Below are 13,758 nucleotides of genomic sequence, written 5' to 3'. Positions count from 1 at the left end.
GGTTTTAGTGCCTCCAGTTAGCTATGAGACATTGACAAATTAGGATTTGGCAAATGTATTTAATTTCTCTGAGACACTATTTCATTTTAGAAGTACAAAGCATTTCTAAATGTTATTAAAATAGTAATTTTTAATTTACTTTAAAAGACAATTTAAGTAGTGCAGTTTATTTTTCTCCTTAAGATGCAGAATTTAAAATGTAATATAAAGTCACTTTCAGTTGTCGTTTCAGTTGTTGAAAACTGAACTTGATTGCAATAGTTTTCCTGTTCTTGAGAACCAGGAAACTTCTTGGTAATGAGTCCTCAGTAGTGTGTTCTGAGTGGTAGTATAGTTTATAGTTTTTAGTTTTTAATTTAATAAAATACATCAATCAAAGATCCATGAAGTACTTTCCATGTATTTTTATTTGTATGTTAATTTTTTTTTTCTTAGTAATATTTATTTTTCTGTTTCGCTCTTGTTTCAGAGATATCCAATGGTGATGTCTACTTATCTGGGGGTCATGGGGAGAGTTCTTCTACAAAATACAAGTTTTTTTTCATTGCTTTTGAGCCAGATGGCTTGTGAATTGGGTCAGGAGGTAAGGATATATGTTTTAGTATTTCAGTTAAACTACATATTGAAGCCTTGTTTTCTATTGATGTTCCATCATATTTTTGGAGAACTTATCCCTGTATTTTCCATGCATGTTTCTCCTCAATCCGACTTGATTCCTCCCTTTCCCCTGCTTTGGTCCTTCCACATCTGCAATAAGTTGTATATATTCCACAGTCTCCTTAAAACATCTCCTGAGCTTTACCCATTATCCAAATTTTCTTTCTTCTATAAGTAATTCCTTTAATTTTCTTGGCCCTATGGGATGGAAGCTTCTTTCCTTGAGATGGAAGCTTCTTTCCTTGACTCATCTTGGGGATTTCATACCAGGGCCGATGGTCTGCCTTTTCTCCTTTGCTAGCTTTGGTAGTTTTTCTCCTTTGACAGGAGTACCTGACTGAGCATGCTTCATTTTCACTGATTAACTTCCTAAGGTTCTTTGGCCTATTATTTTTTCTTATCCTTCCTGGCTTTTTGTGCTGTTATTCACATACCCTAAGAGAAACATTCATTCAAATTTGGAAGTGTTTTAGCTGTGTCTGTCTACATGGGTGTTCCTTGCACAGCATGCTGCTGTTGCGAGGAAATTGAGGACTTCCATGATAGGAATATTCTGAAACACCAAGACAACAAGAAGTCTCAAAGCTTAAGTGATTTATGTTCAACTACTGGGTAGTCTATCTGTTAACTGAAATCTAAGCATGAATCAAAGAGATTGCTAAAACTTTAGGTATGCCATACAGTGGCCTGCCAAATGTTTCACCTCCTATTCTGACTCAGGGACTACAAACTTAAGAGATCTTCCACTAATAAGCTTTCTTGCTGCAACTGTTTTACTTTGTCTTTCAGTGAAATTTAGTAAACTGCCTACTCTTGGGTAAAAGAGGTTTTTCAAACAGGTAATCACAAGTCTTCAGTTTTTATCTTTGTGCTTTTACCTTCACTGGTAAAAGTTACATGAGTTAAATTTAATAAATGTCTGTATGCAAAATGTTTGAGTAACTGTGCATTCTGTTGCTTTATTTAAAGTATTTCTGACTTCTGGGTCATGATGAATAGACTCATTTGGCATGATTGTGTATAAAGGGAGGAAGCCCTCAGGGTTTGGAAGGATTGTCATAGAAGATACAAGTAGACTGTTGCTGCAAATTTCTTGTCATACATACATAACTGTATGGTGACCGTCCCAGGCTCAAAGTCTCCCGACTGTTTGTTAATTTTTTTTCTAAGGCCCAAATAGGTGGGTATGCATTTATGAAACATTCTGTTTTCATTTACATGCCGGTACAACAAAGCAATTGATGTGTAAATTAACTGTATGCAATTTTTTTCCCAGTTGGACCAACTTCTCGGTAACATGATTGAAATGTGGGTTGACCGGATGGATAACATCACTCAGCCAGAAAGACGAAAACTTTCAGCTTTGGCCTTGCTTTCACTTCTGCCATCGGTGAATAGGTGAGAATTTTAAATGCTTTATACAAGGATATTTCAATGGCCCTTAAGTTTTCTAATATCTTTCACAATTCTACAGGTTGTTTTTCTAGTATGAGTAGTTTTATTGCATCTTTATGGTTAAAGATACTAAAAAAAAAAAATTTAAGAGTTTTCAAACTACTTTATATAAACTACGTTATATTAACTTTATTGTATTATATGAAACAATAAAACCTTCTTTACATTTCATGAAAAATGCTGTATAGTAAAAATGAGGAAACAGAACCGCATATCTTATTGTCATATGCTTTATTGCATCTTCTAGTATTAATACTAGACTAGCTGCTTCTCACATGTGCTTAAGTAGTTGTTTAATTGGCCTGTAAGTCTTTTTGAGTCCTTTTCAAGGAACAATGTTTGTTCTGTCTTACTTCATAGTGAGGATATATCTTGAATTTCATCCTGCTTTTCTTTTTTCAATTTATTTTTTAATTTGTTTTTTTCTTCTCCATGACACAAAGTAGAAGAGTTGCATGGGAAAAAAAAAAAAAAAAAAGCAAGCTGTTAAAATATTTTTTCTGTATAGACTTCTGTAGCAAGCCACTTACATTATTTTCCTTTTTCTCTGTTTTGTTGTGGGATAAACCTTAGAGGAATGTTTTTAATGAAAATGATGAATAATGTAACACTGAGTTTTAAATTGTCACTTTTAGAAATCACACGTAACGCATGCTTAGATAAGATATTTAGTCTCTCCCTACTTTAGGATTACTCTTCCCTGCTTTGTCACTCATGCCAGGAGGGCACAGTGGCATGAGTTTACATTTGGTTTGGAGGGTTTTCTATAGAGTAATTTAGGTTCTACTTGGAAATCCTAAAGCTGTAGAATATATTCTCAGTACTCTAAACTTAGGGAACTCTCCTGTGTATAATTTTGAAGAGATGTCACTGCTTCTAATATGTGCAGAGGTTCTCCTTCACCCCCACTCATCAGGACAGACACCCAGCTAAAGATGAATGAAACGGGTGCCTTGGGCAAAAGTTTTACTTTTTTTTCCCCTCTGTTTTCCAACAAATGTACAATGTTATATTATTTAAGAGTATATTCTAAACCTAGTTAAATGTTACTTAAAATTTAAGGTGCTTAAATAGAATGTCCAAAAAAAGGCCTCTCTCTTTTTGAAGTTTCTCTTACAGAGAGGAAGGAAAAACTATTTGCTCTAGATAGCTTTGTTATTTTGAGCTACCTTCAGCTGCTTCAAATTTCCTGCTGCAAGAGCCAGTTATTCCTGGCAGTCCTTACACAATAGAACTTCTCCAAATGACAGCTTTATTTTTCAGGTACTCGAATCACTTAGGATTTTTTTTTCTAAAATAAAAAATCTTTTTAGTGCACATTTAGATACAGCGTATTTACAGAATACACAGATAGAATATGTGAAAAAGATTCTGCAATTTATTTTTCCATCTACTGCTGAAAAATGTAAGCATTCTGTCATATCTCTCAGAGTTGCAGGTAATGGCATATGTCTTTAGTATGTTCACATTATCATTGTAGCAACACTGTGCTCTTATCCTGTCTGCATGTAGTCCTTCAGCCCAGCATCCTGTTTATCTTCCTATGCACAGCTGCATATTGTGTTAGCATTTAGGTGTTCATATTAAAAATAAAATTAAAATGAAACAATAACTAGGTTACTTTCCTGATTACTGTGTTGCAGCACCTTTTCACTTAGTGGCAATTTCCTGGGTTTACTTGTTTTTCTTGTTGATTGAATGCTGCCCAATTATCTGCATTTGCCATCTGAATCTGGCCACTCGATTTTTCTTTAGTATTTTTTATCTGACTGTGTAAGTGCTTACTATTTTTCACATTTTGTGCTCTTAATAACAACTTCGTAATTCTCTGTGTCTGTGTGAGTGTATTAAATGGATTTATTAAAAGATCTTAGTACTTCATGAAATAGTTAGCCTTATTTATTTTGATTAAGTGTGGGCTAGGTCTTTTTAACAAACATTTCCCATAAACTGATGTGGATACCGAAGTTTATTGAAAATACAAAAATGGTAGGACGCTATGTAAAATGTTAAAAACTTCATTAACAGTTACAAAGGCAATCACTCAACTAAAATAAGAATTTAATACTATTACTGTGCTTTTCTGTTCTTCTTTTCTTGTATGTAAATATTTCTGCTTTTTTTAATGAGTTTGCTGTGAAGGCTTTTGTCTACTTTTAAGAATTTACAACACAAAATTAAAGACACTCTTTAAAAAAAATGCATTAATTTTGATTCCCGAAAACTGGTCCCCTTTGAGAATACATTTTGAGCTTGAAATGTGAAGCATTGCAATTTATTTTTCCTTTATAATTTGGGACCCTTGAGGGGTATTTTGAGATTCCATTGTTCATTTTTCCCTTTGCTTCACATGGAAATACTTGTCTTGAACTATTGTAGGGAAAACGTTAAGCACCTAAGAGGTTCCCTGGGTTGCTGTACGCCTATTTAATCTTTATGCAAATAACTGTCTGCTTTTTCTCACTGTGTGTCAAGTCTGATATGTCAGCCCATATGAATTATGTCATTTAGATAATTGACATTGCAAGTTTAAGTACAGATAGTATGTAATTATTAATCTTCATTAGGTAATTACAGAAGTTAGGTTTTTTTTCCCTGGTGTTCTCTAAAGTTATTTTAAGCTAGGAAATTTAATTTTTGTCTTAAGAAACTATCTGTATGTAATGCAGGAAATGACAGAAAAGTGCTTTATAAAATGTCATTTTCCTTAGTCGTATCGCTGCTTATAAAGTAAGAAATTGTTACATAACTGGTTTTAATATCCACATAAAGAAAAGAAAATGTACTCCTGAGTCCTTTTCTGTGTCTTCCCTTCCTCTATTTTTGTTTCTTCAGTCAAAGTTGGGTTCGCCCATCTTTAGACTGTACATTTTAAGATGGGCTCTTTTAAGTGCTTTGCTTTGGCCTTGGGATATGTTTGGTTTGCCCAGTAGATAACAGTGTAGTTTTAGCTGAGTTTCGGTGTTAATCTTAGCATCACAGTTTGTATCTCTTAAAGTCTCCAAATTAAGGAAGTTACAGTACTACGTGCAGTTGACCTCATAAAATTAGCAAGGAGATGCAGGTTGGAAAGAGATTTTCAACTCCCATTTTTCAGAATCTCTGTCATCTGCATCTGGTTGTTCTTATGGAATGATCAGGAAGAAAGTGTCATTTCTCTGTCCATAATGCCATGTTTGCAAAAATGAATCAAATGATGGCAGGGACATGTCACCAGATGCTCTGACCTCTTGCACAAAAGTAGCTGCGGTCGTAAGGGGATGACTTGTCTCCCATGCCTTACTTTCATTTGTGACCTGTTTAACTGTAGGGTTTCAGTAAGCTTTCCCAAAACTTTTAAATATAATTTTCCCTAAAATAGATTTTAATTATGTAAAGGACAAAAAGAAGAAAATAATGGACTAAGCTTCTTTTTAGCTTTTCACTTTGCAGTGAACATTTCAGGAAATGTACTGATGGTTATGCCTTTTCTTTAGCTATCAACTGCTAATGCAGGCAGTATGCTGCAGAAAGCTATGAAATTAGACTTAGTTCTGAATCAATCCCTAGGAACTGATTTGTTCCCATTGAAATTTTGAAAATATTTTACTTCGCATTCTTTAAATCTTTGGGTTTAAATTTTATTGTGTGCATGTTTGTTGTTGTGAAGTTAGAATGCAGGGTATAAGAAGCTAGATCTTCAATATTATTAAAAAGCAGTAGGTGGCAATATATCATTTTTTTTTTTTTTTTAAAGATGTGTTACTATTGAGTACATTTTTCATCACTTTTCTAATTTGAACAGAATTCACAAAGTATTTTGGTGAATAGTAGAGGCTTCAGCTATAAATACTTTTTTTCTCAGGACGTCACATCTGATTTAATCGATAGCATGGCAGGCCAGCCTTTTTGACACCTTGTTTGCCATACTAGTAGTCCCTCTGTAGATGACTTGTTATATTTTTTCTCTTTAATTTGCATGACAAATGTGATGTATTGATTTCATGACTGTTTACAATGAGTTGAGAAATTTAACAATTTCTCATTGGTATCATCTAGTATAATTATGCTAGTGTATTCCTAGTTGCAGGATGCTTTCTGTCATATTACTTGTTGGAGTTCAAAGCAAAATAAGATTGAGATTCGTTTTTCTTTCCTAAAATATATATAATTTCACTTTTTCTCAGTATTTTTAGAAAACTGCTTGATAATTTAATCAAAAGTAGTAAAAGTTTGAGAATAAAGAGATATAAAGATGGCTTATTTTGAAATAGATTTTTGTGTATTATGTATATGAATATATATAATAGGATTATGTATATGAATGTTTTGCACTGTAGAATTTCCTTTTTAAAGGTCGAATGTGTTTTGTTGACCTATTAAGTTGGTATTGAGATAGGTGTAGTCATAAGAGTCACTGTTGCTGCTATATTGGAGCACGGTAGCACTCTGAACAGAGAAAATTCCCATAAGCAGCAGATCAAGAACTTGTACAGGAATGTGAAAGGAGGAATCTGGAAATTTGTAGATTATATGGATAATGGTGCTGGTGAAAAAAAGGGGTTTTGAGGCCTAATAAACATGAATAAGCTGAACATAGCAGATGTAGCTAGGTAGGCTGAGACTAAATGTTGATGTGTGCGCTGTCCACGTGGTCAATAGTGGCTGAATTGTTCTGGCCTGGGGCCCTGTGTGGAGAATGGTTTGGGGGAAGGTGACCCTGCAGCTATTTGAAAACAAAACAAAAAATGTGCATTGTAATCCACCTGTGGAATATAAAAGCAGAAAGGAGCAAGACATTCAGTTCCTTAAATTATTAAAATGACAGTAGTGAAGAGAAGATGTAGATAAATATTGGGGGATCACAGTACTTGGAGACAATTGTGAATGACCATTTCAATAGATGAGAGTATGGAGAACAGCCAGTCTGGTAGTTTTCCTCTGAAGCCTGTGTTGAGATACTGGCAGTGCATCTTGAGGAAACCACACCTCTATTCCTTTCTAATTATTTTTAACCTTTGTCCCTGCCTAGTTTTACCGTGTTATGTTATCTTTTTAATAGAATACACAGTGGGAGGGAAACAGATTCATTCTTACAAGTTAAAAGAATAACTGCAATGCTAAGAATGTTTTTCACCCGTTGTGTGGGCTTTAACATCATTTTGTAGTAATTAAGGGATTGAAATTCCTCTTTAAAAATTGGCTGTTATATTCAGAAGAAGGAGAGCTTTAGAACTTGGTTTTGATTTTTTGCATGTTTTTGTGCTGTACACAAGTTTGAGTTGGGCAATTTCTTTGTGCTCGTTAATATTCATAACCTGAACCTAACAAAAGTCACTGAGCATAGTTTAAAAAAATAGAGGTTCCTTGTAAGGACTCTACTTAATACAGTGTTTATGTGTTCTTCCAGTGGCTTTGAACTGTCACTTGAAAAATTCTGTTGAACTTGGCAAATCACTTTTGCTCAGACTTCATCCTCATATCAACAAGGAATTTTAAGTAATTGAGTTCATAAATTAATAACATCTTTCCCCATTCATTGTTGAAACAGACTTTAATATGTTAAAAAGCAAAGACGTTAGTAATTTTAATAATGTGAGCACATTAAGATAAAATTCAGTGCGGTATTCAAAGATCTATAACCATGTGAATAAGTAAAGTATGGTTAGTCATTTCCAAGAGTGATGCATTTGAAATAAATTCTCAGAGTTTTCACGTTTAAGTACTTTTTTATTTTTTCTTTTTCCAGCTAACATACTTTCTTGTTTAAGGACAAGCGACTCTATTCTTGGTAACCTGTAGTTGAAAACTGAAGAATTTCTGTTGACAATATCACCTTTTACAATGTGCATTGTACGGATTCAAAATGTTACAGTTCGAACTGGTTTTGGAATCCCTGGAAGCGTTGGTTCCTGTGGCAGGATTCAGAAGAGAGCCTCTTGTAGCGTGTGCTCCTTGTGCTCCCGCGCTTCCTGCCTTTGAGTTGGATTCTGGTAGACGAAGGAAGGTATTTGGGTGGCAGTCTGCCCTGCGTGAACTTGGCTTCCTATGGGAGATCAGCGTGGGCGAGGTGATCTGGTGCTTCCCTAGCGACTTTTATTGGTCTGCTGCTATTTAAGGGCTCTCTCATCCTCTCTCTTTCTGAGCGAGTAGTCTCATTCTACTATAAATTACGATTTTTTTTTTTAATTGCATTACTATTCCTAGGCTTAAGTTTCTATCCTGTTTCTAGCCATTTTCTTTCTGAGATTAGGAGACAGATAACCTGAGGATGTAATCTGTAATTTAAGTGATGGGGTTATTTATAGTGTGTGTGTGTAGTTTGCACTAAGTGTTCATCTGCACAGGAGACACAAAAGGAACCTCAAGCTGTGCACCTATGGGTGTAATTGTTAGAGCACGTGCAGACCTAGGCTGAAGACACATGTGTCCTAAAGCAGAGCTTCACTGAGTGCCTCCATCGCCTCTGCCCTGTGGCTTAGCCCAGGAATGGAGCTGATCCGTGACCTCCTGCGTGAGAGCATGGGGAGGGAGCAGCCTTGCTCTGCAGGCAGAGATAGAACCGTATAAATATTGCTAGTCATTGAATAAAACATTTGGGTTTCAGGCGGAAAGAAAAAAGAATTCAGAGATAAGGCAGCAGTACTGTTGCAACTAGATACGCCCTGTTCTGTAATAATTACACCTCGCCCTCTGACAAAACATTTTTGAACCCTGCTAGTTAAGCAGGAAAAGAGCAGTGGTTGCAGACTAGGACAGCTCTTGGGTTTCCAGAAGCAAGCAGTGGACATTTCCTCTCCAACAATACTTCTGAGGCACAGATAAAATGGCTTCCTGTCTCCCCATTTCCTGTATCCATGGCAACCTGGCTTTCCCCACTTATTACTCGGTTTCCTGAGCGAGCACTTGCAAAACCCAGGACAAAATGGGAGAGCTTGGCTATGCCGGAGTATTGCCCTGGAAAGCATTTCACAGAGTGGGGTAGTACGTTAGCCTGTGGTTTAGCCCCGTGAGCCACACCAAACAGCAAAATAACGGAAATAATGAACAGCAAATTGGGGGTAAGAATTTGTTTTTATTGATTTTTGCATGTAGCTGAACTTTATAAAAGTAAAATTCAAATGAGAAATGAGCCACTAATGGCAGGAAACTTGTTTTTCTTTTTTCCATTAGTGTTTCTACTTGAATGTTATTGCAATGTCTCCTACTCAACTTTTTAAAATATTTAGAATAAGCAGTATGTTGAATTTGCTAGATGCCATTATTTTGGCAGCATAGTTGCTTTTATGCAATAACCGGGTAAATATTCTCTGGCCAGGTTGGAATATCTGTTCCGCTATTCATTTATTTGGAAGTATTTTTTAGTGTTGTTCTAACTCCTGGTACTGGAGCTTTATTTTGAAACTGCTTATTCAGCAACAGAGGAGATTATTTAGAATAGCAGCCTGGAAAGTAATTCTTGCCTTTTTTAAAGATTATACAAGTAAAATTTTTTGCACTTTCGAATGCATTTATAAACTTGATCTTTTTTTATCTCTACTAGCGAAGTCAGAGATGAGTGAGAAGGCCAAAGACAGGGATATGTGTGGACTACAAAGTTCTCCACCCTGCCTAGGAGCACTCCTGTATGTCCTAAACTGTTTCCTTTTGTTGCTGCTCCAGAAGGAGACTCTTGGCTGCCCGTCCGTGTGCCGGCTCTGCACAGGGAGGCAAGTTAACTGCCGTAACTTAGGGCTTTCCAGCATCCCGCGGAGCTTCCCGCCACGTACAGTTCTGCTATACCTCAGTGGCAATAATATATTACATGTGGCTCCCAGTGAATTAACGGGCCTTCAGAAACTTGCTGCCCTGTACATGGATAATTGCAGTATTTCATACGTGCATCCGAAAGCTTTTGTGGATCTCCATAAACTGTGCTACTTGCATCTAAATAACAATAATATTAAGCGCCTGGATCCAGGAATATTTGAAGGTCTTTCCAGTCTTCGTTGCTTATACCTGCAGAATAATCAAATAGCTTTTGTTCCTAGAGGATTATTTAGTGATCTCCTTTCTGTTAGATATTTAATGCTTCAAAGGAATCGTCTCAGTGTCCTTGGAAGTGGGACGTTTTCAGGAATGTTAAGTCTCCAAACACTTAATCTAGCCAATAATAAGATTTCACGGATATCAGACTCAGCGTTTTATCACCTTGAATACCTTGTGCATTTGTACCTTGAAGGTAACAACTTAACGGTCGTGCCATCAAATGCCATTGGAATGCTCAAAAATCTTGAAAGACTCTCTTTGTCTCACAATCCTATTGGATCAATACAGCCTTTTGCATTTAAAGGACTTAACAAGCTCAGATATCTGTCTTTAAAAGGTGCAAAGCTAAAACATATTGCTGTAAATGGATTTTTTGGATTGAACAACCTCAGCCAGTTAATCTTAAGTTATAATGATTTAGAAAATATAAGTTCTAGCAGTTTTACTTTGTTGCATAATTTAATGTATCTGCAGCTAGATAGAAATAAAATAACCAGTATTGGTGACGGTACCTTTGCAAATATGGGACATTCACTTAAAATATTAAGTTTAGCATTCAACAATATTACAGAGTTGCAACCTGGAGTGCTCAAACCCTTAGTGTCTTTAACCCACTTACAGTTAAATTACAATCCTTGGGACTGCAGCTGCAAAATGCTTGCCTTCCACAAATGGCTAGCCTCATCTTCTCTTTCTGCAAAAATCCAGTGCCAAAGCCCTCCCCACATGCGTGGCAGACCTTTACGTTATCTTCACTGGGCTCCCTTTGCGAACTGCAGTAGCCCTACTGCCAGTCCAGAAGAGACCTGGAAGGCAGGGGCTGCAGGTGGTCTCCACAGCACCACCGCTTTGCTGCTGGCCTGGCACAAGGTAGACAGGCACAGCACGTCTGAGCAGTTTTTCAGGGTGGGTGCTGGATACGTTGGTTCCTGGGAAGGAGCTACAGCAACATCTGCTAAACCCCTGCCTTATGAAAAAACTACTGCTGAAAATCCGTCACAGGCAACTATGACATTATCGCTATTGCCAGCACATGTGGCAGAAAAGACTGTAGCTGTTAACACAACTGTACAATATGAAAGTTTATCTCCCTCAGATGCAACATCTGTGTCATTAAAACCTTCTCTGCTCTGTGCACAACAAGTTGAAAAGCTGAATCAGGCTTTTGACATTCTACTGGCCTTTTTCATCGTGGCTTGTGCTGTAATCCTGTTCCTAACGTACAAAATTATTCAGTTTAAACAGAAGCTAAAGGTGTTAGAGAATGCAGGAGAAAAGAGAATAGAATATTATGGGTTTTATCAGCCTGGCAGATACAGCATACCTGACCCAGTGCAGTCTCTAACTCAGAACTCAGTGGGACATTCAGAATTGGACCAAATTAGGCTGCTCAAGAGAACAGCATCTGAGAGTCAGGCACAGGTCATACTGTTTGAACATTCAGCATTGTAATTTACGTCATTTGATTTGGTGTTAAATGTATTACGGTTTGAAATGTCAAAAAAAAAAAATCAAGAATTCAATTTACTAAAAAATCCTTCACTAGTTAAAATGAACTGGCTATGGTATTGTTGAAAATAGCATGATGTCTGACATGGATAGATATTTTTATCCTCTGTCCTCATTATAGGAATCTTTCATCTGTAACCCAAGTATATCAAAAGATGTGCAGTGAGAAATGTGCTTACGTGTTTACTACTTTATTTTGTCATCCTTTTTGGTATTAAGTATCTATAAAAATTACATAACTAACCTGAAAGTGAGCAAGCAAAATAGGTTGTTCTGTCAGGATCCTGAAGTTAAAAAGTTGGGGTGAATATGAGTAGAATACTTCTTTACATATTTATTGTAATGAGCATTTCCTATTCTGCTTCTGTTAGTCATTCAGAGGGGGGGAAAAGGTGATCATTCTCACAGCTAACACCTTCAATTTTTTGAGAAAGCAAAAAATCTAAGATAAATTTGTTATCATTCGTGACATTTTGGTTTACAAATTTGTGTATTCAGTCTGTATAATGAATATATTAAAAAAGTGAATTTTCTTGTTAATGTGCATCTGATTTTATGACCATAACTGTAACTGGTGTTAATATGAAAGCTAACATTCCCTTGGATTAAGAAAGATGGTTTATATTTTAGCTAAGGTAATAGAGCTGATGATTTTTTTTCTCTAGTGTTATCTTGTTATTTATATAGCAGTAATTTGATGGCATTTTTGGCAAGATAAACAGTAAAAAGACTACTTTCTATTTACTACTCAAATATTTAACTTTTAGATTAAATACTGAAGGTATTTAAATATTTGTGACGTATATTTGCAGTTGTCAGGTCAAAATATGTTTTCTCATTTAAAAGATAACTAAGCTGAGTGTTGTGTAAAGAATGGATATTATTTTACTATGTACTTTGCATTTGTTTATATTATTTCTGTTTACAGTTATGCCTACTGTGCTGTCGATTTATTTATTGAATCAGAATTTCTATGATTCTTTCTTCCAGTAACTCAAATTTTAACCAGAATATGTTCTAGGAAATTCAATCAGTGTAAAACTTCCAGCTAGTTGAAGAGGACTTATTGTAGATTCTGTGTCTTCCTTAAAGACGTGCCCATCTGACAGACCTCAGTCACTGAATGTTAAGCAACTTAGTTTACAGTTAAATCGGTTAAGACTACCATTTAGCACTCAGGAAAACAAAGAAGAGTGTTTTGAAAGGTGTGCTCTCACTAGGTTAAGAGAAGTTGTTAAATTAAGTACTTTGCTGTTCGTGGCTTCAGCATGGAGACCAGGGCAGTGTCTACATGCGTAGACCTACCGCAGTGTTTCTTGTTCCAGCCTTCTTTCCCCCACGAACCTAGCTAACAGATGGGGCAAAACATCCCAGTGTTTGACTCTTTCCCAGTATTCAGTTCTGTGCCTCTAAAGTCCATTTCTGGGACTGATGGATCATTTAATCTGCTGGTATGAGGACAGTCCCGCACTGTCCTGTCTGTGTTGCAGAGGTGGAGCGAGTGCAATGTGCCTCTCGTGGTGCTTGTTATCTGTTGTCTGATTGCACTGGATTTACTGCAGTCTCAATTTGCTCCTTCATCGTACTGAAGTTTAATTTACTGTATAATACATCAGCTACTTTTAGGTTATGGAGCATGGGTTTTCAGCTACTTTTGCGTAAAACTTCAAGATTACAAAAATGGTCAGTGAGGTAGCTGAGCAGATTTGAATGAGAAAACCGCCCATCATTTTCTTCAGAAGTGATCGAGTCTGTTTTGCTTTGCAAAGCTTTCACTATTTTTTGGCTAACAAGTATTGAAATAAAAGGTGTGCAACTATTAATGTACATACTGCACTGTTTGCTACAGTTTGTTTCATTAGAGGGGAGCTAAATTTTACTTGCAGGTAGTGTAAAAGAACCTTTAAGATAATGTTAAGATTTGTTAATTACAGCTTCAGAACTTGACCCTGGAGTTGTTTAAATCCTAATTAAGAGGGTTATGGAGGTTATAAACCTCTAATTCTGGGCCTGTGTATTGATAATTCTTTCTGCATACCCAGGGAAAATGGGTAATTATAAAAATAGTTTAAATATAAATAGCGTAAAAATACTTTAAATTTGATTATTCTGGTGCTAATCTGGAAAGGA

General features: G+C 36.2%; 2 protein-coding genes across 3 annotated transcripts in view; both read left to right on the top strand.

The window, feature by feature from the left end:
* IPO11 (importin 11) overlaps nucleotides 1-13,758 on the top strand; it is a 69,464-nt gene that overhangs the window by 38,998 nt on the left and 16,708 nt on the right. The window contains exons 27-29 of one of the 2 annotated variants that reach the window (XM_026037050.1): nucleotides 470-583; nucleotides 1,934-2,055; nucleotides 7,841-7,916. In XM_026037050.1, coding sequence (XP_025892835.1) covers nucleotides 470-583; nucleotides 1,934-2,055; nucleotides 7,841-7,844 — 240 coding nt within the window. In that variant the 3' untranslated portion in view covers nucleotides 7,845-7,916. Of the gene's footprint in view, nucleotides 1-469; nucleotides 584-1,933; nucleotides 2,056-7,840; nucleotides 7,917-13,758 lie in introns of those variants that run through there. The other variant, XM_026037041.1, reaches the window with a different exon arrangement.
* On the top strand, nucleotides 9,028-12,021 carry LRRC70 (leucine rich repeat containing 70). The gene is made up of 2 exons (XM_026037060.1): nucleotides 9,028-9,152; nucleotides 9,635-12,021. The coding sequence occupies exon 2, from the start codon at nucleotides 9,646-9,648 to the stop codon at nucleotides 11,569-11,571; it is 1,926 nt and encodes a 641-aa protein (XP_025892845.1). The 5' UTR covers nucleotides 9,028-9,152; nucleotides 9,635-9,645; the 3' UTR covers nucleotides 11,572-12,021.

The sequence above is a fragment of the Nothoprocta perdicaria genome, unplaced genomic scaffold, assembly GCF_003342845.1.
Source record: "Nothoprocta perdicaria isolate Ctin4 unplaced genomic scaffold, notPer1 scaffold_1, whole genome shotgun sequence".
Lineage (NCBI taxonomy): Eukaryota > Metazoa > Chordata > Aves > Tinamiformes > Tinamidae > Nothoprocta > Nothoprocta perdicaria.
This window is presented reverse-complemented; position numbering and strand designations above follow the sequence as displayed.

Excerpts from the sequence above, each read along its gene's own strand:
- LRRC70 (XM_026037060.1), top strand. The coding sequence starts at position 9,646 with ATGAGTGAGAAGGCCAAAGACAGGGATATGTGTGGACTACAAAGTTCT.